Raw genomic sequence first — 16,953 nt, forward strand, 5'->3', positions numbered from 1 at the left:
TCTCTGTCTCATTCCCATACCTTAATCGCAATCAGATAAACACAAACACACACATTTGCACATTAACCCACCACTAAGCAACAGTCTTTGCTCCTTAAATCCACTTCCTCTCTGAGCCTCAACATCAATCCTCCATTTTCCCCCAACACAGGCATGGGGGGCGGTGTCTCTAGGATTCTGACCCCCCCCTCAGGGATTTCACTGTTCCCATCTCTAACAATCAATCCTCTCCTTCCTATTCCTCCATGCTATCTCTATCTACATGTAGTCGCATGCAAGACTACAAGCAACTCTAGCTATCACTGTCCCTTTGGCCTCAGACTTTCTCTTTCCTTTCTATCTCTGCTTTTCAGCCTCGTCCTTTCATTTCCTTCAAGCTCAAAGTCTCCTTCAAGGACCTACTAGTAATTCAATACACCAATCTTTACATGCCTCTTAGGTAAAGGGAAAATCCACTCTCAAGTTCACCTTCAAGAAGGTAGAGGGAGAGAGGGAAGAACAGAGGCAGGGAGAGAAGGAAGAACGGAGGCAGGAAGAGAGAGCAAGAGCAAGATTATCATCCATCCTTTAGGATTCAACAACTATAGGAAGCCTTCCTCAGAAGAGGTACCCCACTCTCCCAGATATCATTATCCCTCTAATGCAATGACTGCCCTTCTTGTCTGTCTCCCACGAACCTCACCACACAGCAGGTTCTACAAGGAGAGTGGGTGTATCCTTAGCACCTAGCCCAGGACCTGGCACAAAAGTGGTATTTAACGTCTGTTCAATGAATGAATGGACAAATTCCGGCCCACAATTACTCATTCATCCACTGGTTCTTTCAATTCGTGGACCCAAACTTTACAGCGCATGCATTCTGCACCAAGTCGCAGGCTGCAGGAATAAATAACGAAATGATTCCAAACTAAAAAGAAGTGAAGGCTATCACAGTAGGAGGGTAGCACTCTTTCCGGGTGCGCGTCCCCACCGCCCCCACCAGGCGTGGGGTCCGCTCCCACCACGCCCCTCCGACTCCGCAGCCGCCTCGCTGCCCTGCCGTCCCACTCGAGGACCCCCACACTCCCACCCGGCTTCCTCGCTCCGCACTCTCCGCCTCCACCCCAGAGGCGACGGCGCGTCTTCTACCCCCCATGCCCGCCTCAGGCAGGGTCCTCAGATTTCCCTCACCGTGCACCCGCCTCCCGGTCAGCACCTTCTTCCCGCTCCCGTCTCTCCTAGGAGCCCCTTCCTCCAACGCCGCACGTCGCCTCCCTTCACTTTGTGGAGTCCCTCTTTTCTCCGTCTCCCAATTCCCCTTACCTCATCCAGCTCCCGTTCCGCAGCAGCACCTCCTCCAACCTCCACCTCCACCACTGCCGCCATCTTCCACGCTGGCCCCCCCTTCCCCCGTCCCCCGTGCTAGCCAGCTGCTTCCGCCGCTCAAGCGCTGCTAGCCAATGGGCAGTGCGGAGTCCAGCCGAGGGGACGGGGCTTCGAGACAGGCGGAGATCTGTCAGGGACCAAGAGACCGTCCACTTGCTACTCGCTTGTGGAATAAGGAGGGACGGTTCTCTTGCGTTTCCAAACTTCAGCAAGGAAAGGGTCCTTGGAAAATGAGAAATTGTGCTTTTATTCATTTTTAGTGTAGGTATTTCGCCAATTCTTCCGTTTGAGAAGCTGAAGGAGAGAGTCCCTAAACAGTCAACTTTCGCGACGCTCCCTTACTTGGACTGCCGGGAGCGAAGCGTGTGAACTAAGAACTACATTTCCCATGCTGCACTGGGTGTGAACCGGAAGTTTAATCACGCTCTCCACGGGAGAACGGCTGTGAGTGAAAATGCATACAAAAACACGCTAAGTGTGCCTTTTCTTTTCTTTCTTCGTGTGGCCCCTGCTGTGTTGCCTTGATGAGAGTTATTTTTCAGACGCGGATTCTTTAAGCCTCAGAACCAATTTCTGAGCTTCGGGAGAGAGAGGAACTTGGGGTCAGAAGGCGGAGTTCACGGCGCGGAATTGGCGGGAGAATGAACTTGTGCTCCGCGCTCTGAAGCTGTGGTGACTTCCCGAGGCTCCTGGTCGCAGGTGAGAGCTGTTGAGTAGACCCAAGCGGGGGTGACCACCAAGGAAGCGGGAACAGCCGCCGGTTCCCGGGTCTTCAGCTGCTCCAGAGCTCCACTCCTATAAACTCTGCTTTGTTACAACAGGCTGCCATGCTACTTCACACACCCCTGCACTCCTCTGTGCTACCCCTGCGACCCCCAGCTCCCACCTTTGCCCTCCTTTTCAGACACCTTGTTCACTATGTTCCACCCTCACTTCAGCCGTCCTAAATGATTTTCTACACAGTGTTGTGCACATCTGAAAGTGATTCTTTGCAACCTTCACACCCCCTGAGCTACCAGCCCAGATCTCTGGGGAATAGGACTGGGATGACCTGAGACCCACAGAATCTTCATCCTTCCCATGCTGTGAGTTTAAGCTTATGCCACCACACCTGCCTCACCTTAGCTTTTTAAAGATTAAATAAACCAAGGGCTTGGTGGCTCACGCCTTTAATTATGGCTACTCAGGAGGCTGAGATCTGAGGATCATAGTTTGAAGCCAGCCAGGGCAGGAAAGCCTGTGAGACTCTTTTTTTTTTTTTTTTTTTTTTGGCCAGTCCTGGGCCTTGGACTCAGGGCCTGAGCACTGTCCCTGGCTTCTTCCCGCTCAAGGCTAGCACTCTGCCACCTGAGCCACAGCGCCACTTCTGGCCGTTTTCCATATATGTGGTGCTGGGGAATCGAACTGAGAGCTTCATGTGTAGGAGGCAAGCACTCTTGCCACTAGGCCATATTCCCAGCCCTGTGAGACTCTTTATCTCCAAATAAACACTAAAAAACTGGAAGTGGCACTGTGGCTCAAAGTGGTAGAACAAGCTCAGGGACAAGCCTTCAGACTCTGAGTCCTTCCACTGACAAAAAAAAAAAAGATTAAATTATTGAACAAAACAATTATAATAGCATAAAAATGCCTCCTTTGACTGGGCTCCTATGGTTCATTCCTGTAATCCTACTCACAAGGCTTAGAACTGAAGATCTTGGTTTGAAGCCACTTGGGACAGAAAAGTCTGAGAGATGAAAGTGGAGATGTGGCTCAAACCAAGTAAGAGCAGGAGACCCTGAATTCAAGCTCCAATATGCGCAAAAAGATGAAAAGTTCAAAAGACTCTAATTAACAAGCAAAAAAAAAGAAAACAAAACAAAACAAACAACCAGGGCTGGGAATATGGCCTAGTGGCAAGAGTGCTTGCTTGCCTCATATACATGAAGCCCTAGGTTCTATTATTCAGCACCATACCTATAGAAAAGGCCAGAAGTGGCTCTGTGGCTCAAGTTAAGAGTGCTAGCCTTGAGCAAAAAGAAGCCAGGGACAGTGCTCAGGCTCTGAGTTTAAGCCCCAGGACTGGCCAAAAAACAAACAACAAAAAAAAAAACAAAACTAAGGCTTGAGGCCCTGAGTTCAAACCCTGGTACTAGCACACACACACATACCTCTTCTATGAGAGGGATAGTAGTAGGAAATGCAGAAATCTACATTGAGCAGGCTTTGAGGTGCCAAGCTCAATTAATATTTAAACACCTACAAAATAGCAAGGAGTTTCAATATACCAGAAATTTTATTGGATATTTCTGATAGAGTAGTAACTTAGTGAAAAATAACCTTGTGAAAATTCATTATACCAAAGAAAGTCAGATCATGTATTACTGTGTACTAGATTCTAGAATATAAAGCTGAATGACTTAAGGCAGCTTGCTCTTGGGAGCTTATTTATGTGTAAATCCAGTGGTAACAAGTTACTACATTATTGTGTACTTGCTGCTGTGTTATTGTGTGCTTGTACTTGTGTACTTGCTGACCTATGGCATTCCGATTGTTACAATTTACTGGAGTCTCATTAGGTGATCCGGATTTGCTCCCTGCCCATCTCTGCTATCAAGCCCATGGTGTTGATCAGATTGGAGTGCTGCAAATAACTCCTGTCATCAGAGTTTCTTTTTCTTTTCCCTCTTCTTCAGGAATAATTTGAGAATCCATGTTCTACTGGAAGTTGTGAAGACCAAAACATAGAGCCAATGTAGTAACAGAAGATATTTTGGAAGGAAGCATTTTGATTTGTACTTGGGACAGCTAGTAGGCCTGCCATGGCTCCTGTGAAGATAAGCCACATAGTCTCATTTTCCTCTCAGGTATATTCATCAGCAGGCATGATTTCTTTCCTTGACTTGAAGGAATGAATAACAGTAGATTTGTGCGAGGTTTGGAGGAAGCTGGTAAGGCCGTACGTAGGCTTAGGTTCTGCACCAGAGTCCCCAGAAGAGTATTTTAGCCACTGTTGTTGAAAGCAGACTGGAACACTCAAAGTCAACCTTAATCTATAAGGATAAGTTATGACCACCATCAATTGTAATCTGAGCCTTCTTCCTAAAAGTTCTGTATTTCCATTTTATGGCTAGATCCCAGATACTGGACCCAGGACAGATCCAAGGTGGAAATCCTTAGGACTTTTCACCTTTCCCCTGCTGTCATTGCTCGGCCCACTTACCCTTTCTCTCTCTTTCCTTTCTCTTACCTCAGTCTTTGTCAGAAGTGCCACTAACATCTGCAGTTGGCAACAGTACCATTTGCATTGTGGGATAGTTAGCATCCTTGCCCCACAGACCCAAATAGAGTATATTGCTCCCTAGTCACCATGGCAGCCAAAAACCTTCCCATACATTTCAGAAAGACCCTTACAGTGTCTTTGGGAACTACTAATCCCTATTCTCAGTGAAATAAAATAAAAATTGTACTTACCCTCCTTACCTGCATGAGCATCTTGAGCAATTTTCTTCAAAGACTTTTTGCCTGCTAAAACATTGTCTTCTAACATGGTATCTACCTGGTGCCTGTGGATTTCTGTCTGGCACCTATACATCATGTTAAGATGCTTCAAAAAAATTGAAGAGGGGCTGGGAATGTGGCTTAGCAGTACAGTGCTTGCCTAGCATGCATGAAGCTCTGGGTTTGATTCCTCAGTACCACATAAACAAAAAGCCAGAAGTGGTGCAGTGGCTCAAGTGGTAGAGTGCTAGCCTTGAGCAAAAAGAAGCTCAGGGACAGTACCCAGGCCCTGACTTCAAGACCCAGGACTGGCAAAAAAAAAAAAAAAAAGGTGAAAAAAAAAGAATAATTGATCTAATTATTTGACCATTCTCATTACTGTATAAAATTTTAAAAATTGAAGAATCAAAACATAATTAAAATGAATCTTTTTTTTTTTTTTGGCCATTCCTGGGCCTTGAACCCAGGGCCTGATGTATACGAGGCAAGCACTCTTGCCACTAGGCCATATCCCCAGCCCCATGAATCTCTTTTTAGTGGGCTTCATTTTTTTGTTTCCCTTTGGCTCAGTAAAGTTCCTGATTTCCTCCTCTGCTGTCTTAGGACCCCAAGTATCCTGTGAAGAACTTACTAAACCCCGACAGCCAGATGGGACCATGGCTTAGCTGTCCTCAGGACAAGAGTGGGCAACTGAAAGCAGAACTCCAGCTGGAGAGAGCAGTGCCCATTAGCTACATCGACGTAGGTGAGTGAGCTCTCTGGGGCCCAGGAACCTCTAAGTGAAGATGCACCAGTGATACCTCCCTAACCACTCTGTCAGATGTCTCAAGTCATTCTGGGTATTGAGAATAAGGCCTGAGTAAGTGTGAAGGAGAAATGTGACCTTTGCCCTTATAGGTCCGATGTTAGGGCACTATTCTGGTAGAATATCCTTTGAATAGTGCTCTTTGAATTAGTCAGTGTACCTGCCTTGCTTTGATCTGCGTGATCTGAATAAAGCCTTAGGTCATTGCCACGATAAAAACCAACAAGGAGAGTCAGTATACACCTGGAAATATCAGTGTGGAGGAAGCTGAGTGGAGTGTCCATAGGAGTTTATGGATGGAGAAGGTTAACCTTGGACTTCTCTGAAATAGAGAACTACTAAAGACAGGACTACTGGTCCCAGATTTGCAAGACAGAAAGATGGCAGCCTCCTAGTTATCAGGGCGTAAGGCCAGGAAAGCATCTTCCATCTGGGAGAGGTATCAGGCTGGGAGACCTTGATGAACCTGCACATCATTTGGTGGACTGGGGTCTCATCCTGTCTCAGTTGCTGGTTCTCTGTGTGTCTCTATATGTTGCTGGACCTTCTTAACCTCCAAGTAGCTCGAGAGTAGAGGACTCATCTTCCCACCCAGTTCCCTTGTCTACAGTCAACCCAACACCCTTACCTTCTGTCTGCCATTTCCCCAGGTAACTGTGGCTGCGCTTTCCTGCAGATTGATGTGGGCCGTTCTTCGTGGTCCCTGGACAGACCTTTTGTCACCCTGCTCCCTGCAACCATGCTGATGTCCCTCACTGACTCAAAGCAGGGGAAGAACCGCTCAGGGGTCCGGATGTTTAAAGATGGTAAAGAGAGCAAAGGCAGAACAGGAGGATGTTCCCCAAAAAGAGGATGCAGAAAAGAGAGGGCTGTCAGTGCGGTTCAGCCTGTGTGGGCCATAGTTACATCTGTTAGGGAAATAGGGTAGTTGCTGAATTGGTATGCCTGTGTGTCTGTGTGATACGCATGTGTGATAGCTGGAGATAACTATGAACTTCAGGTTATATCTACCTATACTTCTAATTTGGTGACACCTGATACAGAACACATACTTGATTACTATTTGGTTTAGGTGGGGTGGTTTGCTTTGGTTTTTGTCATATCGTGTTGAACTAGAGCTTTTAGCTTTTTAGGAAGGTGCTCTAATGCTTAAGCCATGCCCCCACACCTTTTGTTGGCTCCAGTTTTTGTTTTTTTTTTGGCCAGTCCTGGGGCTTGGCCTCAGGGCCTGAGCACTGTCCCTGGCTTCTTTTTGCTCAAGGCTAGCACTCTGCCACTTGAGCCACAGCGCCACTTCTGGCCATTTTCTGTATATGTGGTGCTGGGGAATCGAACCCAGGGCCTCATGAATATGAGGCAGGCACTCTTGCCACTAGGCCATGTCCCCAGCCCTGCTCCAGTTATTTTTGAGATAGGGTCTCACTTCTTGCCTTGGCCCATCTAGACTACAATCCCCTATTTATGCTTCCCATGTAGCTGGGATTACATTTGCACAAAACCACACCCACCAATTGATTGAGTTGGGGTTGTCTCCTGAGTTTTTCCTCACATTAATCTGAGTGCAGCTCTGAAGATTTCTACCTCTTAAGTAGATCAGATTATAGATGTGAGTCACTGGGGCCTGGCTTAGTTTTTATTGTGGTTTTTGAGATAGACTCTCTATATGAACCCAAGCTGGGTATCCCAGGATGGCCTGAAATTTATAATCCTCCTGCCTCAACCTCCCAAGTGCTGGAATTACAGGCATGCACCACCACACCCGGTCACTACTTTATTTTTTATTTGTATAAACGTGTGTGAGTGTAGGATAAATGTTTATGTAAGTGCTGAAAGGCTATATGATGATTATATTTATGTAGCATATTGCATTTCCTGATTTCAGTTTATGCAAATCCCTGTTCACTGGGCACTGCAAAAGAAACATAATATCTGATTTCAGGACTCTAGGGATTTATAGTCAGGTGAACTAGACTTCTTCTGTGTTGATATGGGAAGTTATAAAGGAAGGGTGACATTTGGAGGGGTTAGGTTGCATGAGGAACTGAAGGTATGATGAGTTTGTGAGGTTGTTGGTTTTGTTTATTTGTTAGTGAAAAAGGTAGTATAGTCCAGACTGACCTGGATCTCACTATAGGTAGCCCATGCTGGCCATAAACTTGGTCCTCCCACCTTGGCCATCCAAGTGCTAGCATTGCTCTTTCTCCTTTGTCTTTGAGATGACTTCCTGGCTCCTGCCTCAGAGGAATCGTGGGATCGACTCCGTCTGATCTGCTCACAGCCATTCACACGTCACCAATCCTTTGGCCTGGCCTTCCTGCGGGTGCGTTCCAATCTGGACTCCTTAACTGATCCTGTCACAGGTCCCTCGGCCTCAGGGAGCTCTGGGCTGAGCCAGGTATGAACAGTGGTGGAGCAAAGATTTTGTTGTTTTTTTTTTCTTGTCAGTCATGGGACTTGAACTCAGGCCCGGGGACATATTCCTAAGCTCTTTCGCTACAGCTCTACTTCTGGTTTTTCTGATGGTTAATCAGAGATATGAGCCTCAAGGACTTTACTGCCTGGGCTGGCTTAAAACTGGGATCCTCACATCTCAGCCTTCTAAGTATCTAGGATTACAGGCATGAGCTACCAGCACCCGGCTAAGGATGCTGTGTTTTCTTTCAGGTAGGAATGAATTCTTCTCTTTTCCTCTCTGACAGAGGGAAGAGGCAAGTGAATAAGCCTTGAATGTTGCATTGCATTCAGGACCATTTGTTCTTTAACCATAATGAAGTTCTTTTTGAGACCCAATGTAGCCTCAGACTCACACATTATTTCTCGCTTTTGGGGGAGCTGTTATTTTCATCAGGCTTCCTTTTTAACACCAGAAAGCCCAAGGCTCCATTGTTGTTTACTGCCCCATCTGCCTTGCAAAGCCATTTATATCTTTAGATCTGTGCTGGGGTATGTTAGTAATTCTCGCAAGTCCTCAGAGGGATGTGTGAGTTGCTAGCCTCCTCCACCTTCAGTGGAAGGAAAGAGGGCATGTGTGCCCATACACACATACTAGTATTAGGGTTCCAACTCAGGGCCTTGAGCTCTTGGCTTTTTCTCTCAAGGCTGGCATTTTACCACTATTTTTTTTTTTGGCCAGTCCTAGGCTTGAACTCAGGGCCTGAGCACTGTCCCTGGCTTCTTTTTGCTCAAGGCTAGTACTCTACCACTTGAGCCACAGTGCCACTTCTGGCTTTTTCTATATACGTGGTGCTGAGGAATCGAACCTGGGGCTTCATGTATAGGAGGCAAGCACTCCACCACTAGGCCATATTCCCAGCCCATGCATTTTACCTCTTAAGCCTCATCTCCTCTGGGTTTTTGCTGTTTAATTGAAGATAAGAGGCTTGAGTATTATAGGTATCCTAGCTGCTTTAGGAGGCTGGTATCTGAGGATCTTAATTTGAAGCCATTGAAGCCAACTTGTCCAGGAAAGTTTGTGAGACTCTTATCTCCAATTAACCACCAAAAACTGGAAGTAGAGCTGTGGCTGAAATAGGAGAGCACTAGCATTGAGCAAAAAAAGCTCAGGCCCAGGACTGGCAGAAAGGAAAGGAGGGAGGGAGGGAAAAGGAGGAAGGGAGGGAAGGAAGAAGAAGAAAAGAAACTATAAGGGCTGGAAATTCGGCTTAGTGGTAGAGTACTTGCCTAGCATGCATGAAGCCCTGGGGTTGATTCCTCAGCACCACATAAACAGAAAAAGCCGGAAGTGGTGCTGTGGCTCAAGTGGTAGAGTGCTAGCCTTGAGCAAAAAGAGGCCAGGGACAGTGCTCAGGCCCTGAGTCCTAAGCCCCAGGACTTGCAAAAAGAAAAACAAAAGAAACTTTAAGCCAGATGTAGCAGCTCATGCCTATGTTGCCATCACTTAGGAGATTGACAGTTCAAGGCTAGCCTCAGCTACATAGTAAATCCCTGTCTTGAAAAAGAACAAGTTGTAGTATACCACAAATGTAAAATATCTATGTAGATATGGTCATGTGATATCTATACATGCATACAGACACACACGAATGTACAGAAATGATGGCCCAAATGATAGGTTTATAAATGCATGTGAAGAAAATTAATCACAAAATTGTTAAATAATATTTAGAGGGGAACAATGAGGTTTTTTTAGTCCCAAAGGAAAGCCAGGTGCTGGTGGCTCACACCTATAATCCTGGCTACTCAGGAGGCTGAGATGTGAGGATCATGGTTCAAAGCCATCCAAGGCAGGAAAGCCCATGAGACCCTTATCTCCAAGTAACCACCCAAAAACCAGAAGTGGAGCAGTGGCTCAAAGTGGTAGAGTACTAGCCTTTAATAAAAAAGCTCAAGGACGGGGGCTGGGGATATGGCCTAGTGGCAAGAGTGCCTGCCTCGGATACACGAGGCCCTAGGTTCGATTCCCCAGCACCACATATACAGAAAAACGGCCAGAAGCGGCGCTGTGGCTCAAGTGGCAGAGTGCTAGCCTTGAGCGGGAAGAAGCCAGGGACAGTGCTCAGGCCCTGAGTCCAAGCCCCAGGACTGGCCAAAAAAAAAAAAAAAAAAAAAGCTCAAGGACAGTGTCAAGGACCTGAGTTCAAGCCCCTTTACCAACAGCAACAAAAATGTCCCAAAGTAGTTTAAATTAGAAGTATTTGTTTACATAAATGACATAGGACTGGAATGTAGCTTAGTGGTAGAGCACTTGACTGGCCCTGGATTCAGTCACTAGAACTTGAGTTTGTACCTGCAGGAATCAGTATATGTACAAATTTAAAATATATAGAAAGATATTTTCAAAAGTTAGCACATGGGACTGGGAATAGTGGTAAAGTGCTCGCCTAGTATACATGAAGCCCTGGGTTCAATTCCTCAGCACCACATATATATAGAAAAAGCTCAAGTGGCAGAGTGCTAGCCTTGAGCAAAAAAAAAAGCCAGGGACAGTGCTCAGGCCCTGAGTTCAAGCCCCAGGACTGGCAAAAAACAAAACAAAACAAAAAGTTAGCACATAACAAACTCAAAAGTTTACCTATGACATCAGTACCAATAGCCCAGTTTTTCCCAATAGTATGGATTCCTTTATCCTTAGGGCCTTTCAGGATAATGGCAAAACCCTTAACATTTGGGACTTAGAGGCACAAAATCACAGAACCTGGGATCTTGGAGCTAGAAGACAACTCAAAGAGAAAATGTACCAGTAATATGCAATGGACAAGTTATGGCAGCAAGTAAACTGAGTTCCTAGGTGGCAGTGTCCCCTAGTGGTGAATCTTGGTATTCTATATTTCTCTCTTTTTTTTCGCCCCCCATCAGGGCTCCTGTGAGTCTCAGGAGACTGGTCCAAGCCCCTGGCTGGCTCACCCTTCTATCCAGAGAACATTCTTCCCAGATCCCCAGACGTAAGTAGCAGTCAAAATGGAGATCTGCCACCCACTTTGCAGATCTTTCCCCTAAAGGAGAAAGGCTACCATATTACAAGCACCTAAAGCCAGCCTTCGTTTTTCCAATCACATACTCTAGGCCTGACTCTCTGTCATCAGACTGACTTCCATGTTAGATGCCATTGACTTTGATAAGCAGAATGGAGCATGTGTTCCAAGCATGATTACGTATTCTGTTTCTCTGCAGGAACACTAAGGAAATTTCAGAACTCAAGGATATCCTCAAGCAGCTGCAGCCAGGTGCTCTGGGGCGTTCAGCTCGTATGGTGCTTTCAGCCGCTCGCAAAGCTCCTCCAGTCAGTATGACAAACCCCAAGAACAGCCACACAGGACCAGGTCCCAGCCATGCAGAGAGTGAAGGTGAGGTCCCACGATGTCTTCCTCATTGTGTCCAGCAACATCCTTCTTCCCTGCATCCACCATTGCTGAACAAGGATGCCTTACACTAGCTTCATATATAAGAAAAGCCACTTGATAGTGAGGAAGAGAGATCGAATGGTATATAGTAATTAAAAAAGTGCTGGTCTAGAAATTAGGAATCCTTACCATTGGTGGTCCCAATTTCCTCATCCTTAGATTAAACCAATTATCTAGTCCTCTTACAGTATAAAAATCATCTTCTCATCTCACAAAGACAGTGAAATCAGGGTGGTAGGATTGAAGTTTATTACAAGAATCAGGAAGGATAATTGTGTTCTTTTATCATAAAGAAAGGGCTAAATGTGGGATCTGGGAAGGGTGGTATACACCCTGGGAACCAAGAAGCTCAAGGCCAATCTGGGCTAATGTAGCCAGACCCTGTCTCCAAAAAGAAAAACAAATAAGGAAGGGGAAAGCCAGGTACCAGTGGCTCACACCTATATCCCTAGCTACTCAGGAGGCTGAGATCTTAGGATCATGGTTCAGAGCCAGCCTGGGCAGGAAAGGCTGTGAGACTCTTACCTCCAAGTAACCACCAGAAAACCAGAAGTGGTGCCGTGGCTCAAAGTGGTAGAGCACTAGCCTTTGCGCCCAGGCCCAGATTTCAAGCCCCAGGACAAAAACAAAAAAAGAAGGAAGAGGAAAGTAAAGAAAAGAGAAAAAACATTTGGGGTTCTGTTTTACATCAGACATTGCTAAGCATTCCCACCACCTTTATGTATTCAGTGTTCACAACACATTTATACAATGTATACTGTTGATCTCATTGAATTTGAGGTTTAGAAGGATAGGAGTGTGGCAAAGTTCTGAGTTCAAACCCCAGTGTTTTTTTGTTTTGTTTTGTTTTCAGAGAGAGAGATAGAGGGAGAGAAATAAACAGAGAATTAACCAAAGAAAGTAGAAAGAATATTTTTAAAGGAAGGACCATTCTCTGTGAAGGCTTTTTGTTAATGAACTCGAGTTAATGAACATTTCTAATACAGAACCCAGAACAAATGAAACAAAAGAACAAAACTCAAAGAATGATGTGACCAGGACGAAGAGACAGAAAGTGCAGGACCAAAGGTAAGTAAGTCATGGGGAAGACTGGGACCATCTCCCTGAACCTCGTGACACTTCAGCAGCTGTCTGTCCTTCCCTGCTCTTGCTCCATTTTGGTCAGAGAGAACCCTTATTTCTGAGTCTTGATCTCAATCTACAATCGTCAATGACAAACAAAAGCTAAAGGCACTCATGACCATTAAACCAGCATGGCAAAAGATAGTTAAAGGAATCCTACCCACAGGAAAGGTAAATCAAAGATAGGAGAGTACAGGAGAGAATAAAGCCTACTAGATGAGTAGATTAGCAGACGAGAAAGAAGCAAGGAGAAAGAAGCAGAGGAAAGAAGCAAGTGTTATAATAACAACAGAATGGTTGGCACTGGTGGTTCACACCTGTAATCCTAGCTACTCAGGAGGCTGAGATCTGAGGATCCCTGTTCAAAGCCAGCCCAGGCAGGAAAGTCCGTAAGACTCTTATCTCCAGTTAACCACCAAAAAACTGGAAGTGGAACTATGGCTCAAGTGGTAGAGCGCTTGCCTTGAGCTGAAAAGCTCAGAGACAGCGCCCAGGCCCAGAGTTCAAGCCCCACATCCGACAAAAACAAAACAAAACAAAAACAGAATGACAAATTATTATTTGCCTTTCAATATCCACATTGAATGCTAATGGTTTTAATGCTAGTGATCAAAAGACATAGAATGGCAACTTGGATTAAAAAGCAGGACCCAAATATTTGTTGCCTACAAGTAACACATTTGGTACAAGTGGCTCATGTCTGTAATCCTAGCTACTTAGGAGGCTCAGACCTGAGAATTATGGTTTTGGGAGAGTCCATAAGACTCTTAATTCCAAATAACCAAGAAAAAGCCAAAGAGGAGACATGGCTCCAGGAATATAATAGTAGCCATGAGTGAAAAGCTGATCAAGAGTGGAAGGCTCCTGGTTGTCAAACTGTATATAAGCTGGAATTTAAGAATAAACATGGCTGCAGTCTTGAGTTTCAACCTTACGGCTGCAGACCTCCCATAACGCCCCCCCCCCCAAAAAAAAAAAGAGTGGAAGGCATGAATTCAAGCCAGTAAAAAAAATTCATCTGACAAAGACAAATATAGGCTTAGGAGACAGGGTGAAAGGATGGAAAAATTATTCCAAACAGATCATTTTTAAAGACATAAAGCAAATACAAAAAAGTGAATAACTCACAGTGTTCTAACAGATCATAGTGGAATTAAACTAGAACTCAATAGCAAAGCGTACTACAGAAAATACTTAAACATAGTAGGTGCCTTTGGTTCACGCCTATAATTCTAGCAACTCAGGACCCTAAGATCTGAGGATCACTGTTCATATCCAGCCCAAGTTCTGAGACACTGAGCTCCAATTAACTACTAAAAAGCCAGAAATGGAACTGTGGCTCAAAGGTATGGTGTACTAGCCTTGAGCACAAAAGCTCAAAGGATGGCACCCAGGCCCTGACTTCAAGCCTAAGGACCGGCACAAAAAGAACAAGAAGATATTTAAACACATAGAGACTGGCCTAAACTCTATAGTGATTAGTGGGTCACTGAAAATATAAAGAGAGAAACCAAAAAGTTCCTGGCATGTGACAAAAATGAAAACAACCTACCAGAATCTTTGGGATATAGCAAAGGCAGTAGTAAGAGGGAAATTTGTAGTTCTAAGAGCCTACATCAGAAGAACAGATGCTAGGTATCTGTGACTCACACCTATAATCTTAGCTACTCAAGAGGCTGAGAGATATGAGGATCACAGTTCAAAGTCAGTCCAGATAGGAAAGTCCATGACACGTAATCTCCAGTTAACCATCAAAACACTGGAAGTGCTACTGTGGCTGAAATGCTAGATCACTAGCCTTAAGTAAAAAAGTACTTGCACCAAAAAGAGAAAAAAAAAAGATGCTATTGAAAGAATACTTTAAAAAGCAAAATGAGGACTGGGAAGGTGGCTTAGTGGTAGAATGCTTGCTTAGCATGCATGAAGCTTTGGGTTCAATTCCTCAGTACCACAGAAACAGAAAAAGCCAGAAGTGGTACTGTGGCTCAGGCGGTAGCGTGCTAGCCTTAAGCAAGAGAAGCTCAGGATCAGTGCCCAGGCCATGGAGTTCAAGCCCCAGGACTGGCAAAAAAAAGAGTATTTCATGCCTATAATCCTAACTACTCAGGAGACTGAAATCTGAGGTTCTCTGTTCAAAGCCAACCCAAGCAGGAAAGTCTGTAAGACTCTTATCTCCAATAAGCTACTTTGAAAAAGCTGGAAGTGGCACTGTGGCTCAAGTGCTAGAGCACTAGTTTTGAGTGAAAAAGCTAAAGGCCAGCACCAGGCCCAGAGTTCAAGCCCCAGGACTGGCAAAAAGAAAAAAACCAGAACTCTAGGCCAAGGTTGCTGTTCCCACATAAACTATACTACATTCTTTCTGTCCTAGTTCTAGGCACCTTCAGTCCTGGGGCCTCTTGCTGGTCTCGTTCCAGGGGTTGCCCACAGGGCCTCACACTTACTGGGCCTTCTCTCTCGTGCTCTTCCATTTGAGACCTGCCTCCAGCCGTGTCATTGCGTTATTGGAGATGGAGACTCGCGGGTTGTTCTGCCTGGACTGCCTCTAAACTCTCATTTTCCAGGTCTCAGACTCCTGAGTAACTAGGATTATAGTCGTGAACCAACAGTTCCTGGTTAATAGCTGATATTTACCTGCTTTTCTCACAGGTCTCTGTCCAGTTCAAACTCTCAACCAAGCAAGAGGAAGGTAACAAGGGCAAGGCAAAGAGAGCACCCACCCCGCACCCAAAAGAACAGTGTCCCAAGTCATGGACAGTGCCCTATTTGTGCAGGTAAACCTGGGGAAGGTGGTTCCTTACAAGGCCTTCTTTGAGGGAGAAGTAGGTTTAGGGGTACTGTCAAGACAACTTTAAACCCCTGGCCCTATCATCTCTAAAGACTCCATATAAGTAACTGTGTTTTAGTCAAACAGAATTGAAGACAAATCTCTCTGGAGTCTGTTCCCACTGTGTCAGCTATGCTGAAGAAGGGATATGGCCCTGCCCTCAGCACAAGCAGGAAAGTCAACTTAAGTCCCTGTTGAGAGGTCCTGAAATTTCCCTCACAAGTTCCCTCCATGTCCAAACCAAATTCTGCTTGCTCTTTAAGTCTAGGTTCAAATAGATTTTTTGTTGGGGCACTGGTGGCTCACACCTATAATGCTAGCTACTCAGAAGCTGAGATCTCAGGATCACAGTTCAGAGCCAGTCTAGACAGGAAAATCTGTGAGACTCTTACCTCCAATTAACCAGCTAAAGGCCACAAGTGGAGGTGTGGCTTAAGTGGTAGAGCGCTCAGGCTCTGAGTTCAAGCCCCAGTACCAGCACAAAAAAATACTAATAAATCGAAAAATAAATATACTTCTTTGCCACACCTTCTCTGATCTTCCCAAGTAATCGCTCCCAAGACAGCTCCTGCGCCTTTCTCAGATGCCTTTGGATTCGGCGTGTCTCATTTCTGCCTTATATCCATGTTCTGCATGCTCCCAGCTCCCTTTTCCCACTAGACTGTTCCCTCGGCTCCTGGCATACTGCTGGCACACTGTAGATACTTACGAAATGTTTGACGGTATGTGATGGTGTCCCAGGTGTAAAACAGCCCGGTAAATCTGCAAGGGCAGCAGATGCTGCCCTCACAGGTCCTGGGGTGGCATCCTACCAGGAGCAGACCCAGTGCCCTTCACCTCCTCCTCTCCCCCTTAGGCTCCTTCAGCATGAAGATTCTTCCTCAGCACGCCGCCACATGTGGAGAGACCTCTCTGCCTCAGCCAGCTTCTCCTTCCTCCTCACCATCCTCGTCCCCATCAGTACTGTGGGTATCCTCCCCAGAGAGTTCACCACCCACTTCCTGGGTCCAGTGTCCTCTCTGCCACTTGCAGTTCTCAGCAGGAGAAGTTGAAGAACATGCCAGCACATGTGGGGACCTTCTCTGGGCATGAGCTATGTGGTCCTAGGACTTTGTTCCCCCTCTCCCCCAAGGACAAAGACTGGCCGAAGGCTATTGATGCCAAGCTTCTTATTCCCTCAAGACTGCCTGGTTGCTGGCATCTCTGCGCTCCCAATTCCCAATTGTCAAGACTTGGTCACCATGGCACCCAATTCTGAGGACAGCTCCGTCCTTTTCCCCACTTGGAACTTCTAGAGTAGGATTGATGATCTGTCTAGGGACTTGAGACACCATCCAGAACATCTTTCCTGCGTATTCGGAAAACTGAGGCCCATTCAAAAGAAAAATACTAACTGAACACTGGTTACTCATGTTTATAATCCTAGCTTCTCAGAGGCTGAGATTTGAGGATCAGAATTTGAAGCCAGCTTGGGCAGAAAAGTCTTTGAGGTTTCA

At 45.7% G+C, this 16,953-nt stretch overlaps 2 protein-coding genes across 4 annotated transcripts in view; one reads left to right on the forward strand and one right to left on the reverse strand.

The window, feature by feature from the left end:
• The window catches only part of Rnf121 (ring finger protein 121), a 61,156-nt gene extending 59,749 nt beyond the window's left edge, over positions 1 to 1,407 (reverse strand). The window contains exon 1 of one of the 2 annotated variants that reach the window (XM_048359428.1): positions 1,303 to 1,407. In XM_048359428.1, coding sequence (XP_048215385.1) covers positions 1,303 to 1,365 — 63 coding nt within the window. In that variant the 5' untranslated portion in view covers positions 1,366 to 1,407. The remainder of the gene's footprint in view (positions 1 to 1,302) is intronic. The other variant, XM_048359429.1, reaches the window with a different exon arrangement.
• A 196-nt stretch (positions 1,408 to 1,603) lies between these two features.
• Positions 1,604 to 16,870, forward strand: Xndc1n (XRCC1 N-terminal domain containing 1, N-terminal like). Of its 2 annotated transcripts, none has more exons than XM_048360300.1 (10): positions 1,604 to 2,064; positions 4,041 to 4,211; positions 5,449 to 5,590; positions 6,301 to 6,456; positions 7,867 to 7,970; positions 10,967 to 11,052; positions 11,282 to 11,454; positions 12,498 to 12,579; positions 15,280 to 15,404; positions 16,314 to 16,870. In XM_048360300.1, exons 2-10 carry the CDS (start codon positions 4,167 to 4,169, stop codon positions 16,547 to 16,549), a joined length of 1,149 nt encoding a protein of 382 aa, XP_048216257.1. In that variant the 5' UTR covers positions 1,604 to 2,064; positions 4,041 to 4,166; the 3' UTR covers positions 16,550 to 16,870. The 2 variants fall into 2 exon arrangements, with proteins under 2 accessions (XP_048216257.1, XP_048216255.1); XM_048360298.1 differs by having other exon boundaries at positions 1,608 to 2,064; positions 7,867 to 8,045.
• The last annotated feature ends 83 nt before the right edge of the window (positions 16,871 to 16,953 follow it).

This window comes from Perognathus longimembris, chromosome 13, assembly GCF_023159225.1.
Source record: "Perognathus longimembris pacificus isolate PPM17 chromosome 13, ASM2315922v1, whole genome shotgun sequence".
Lineage (NCBI taxonomy): Eukaryota > Metazoa > Chordata > Mammalia > Rodentia > Heteromyidae > Perognathus > Perognathus longimembris.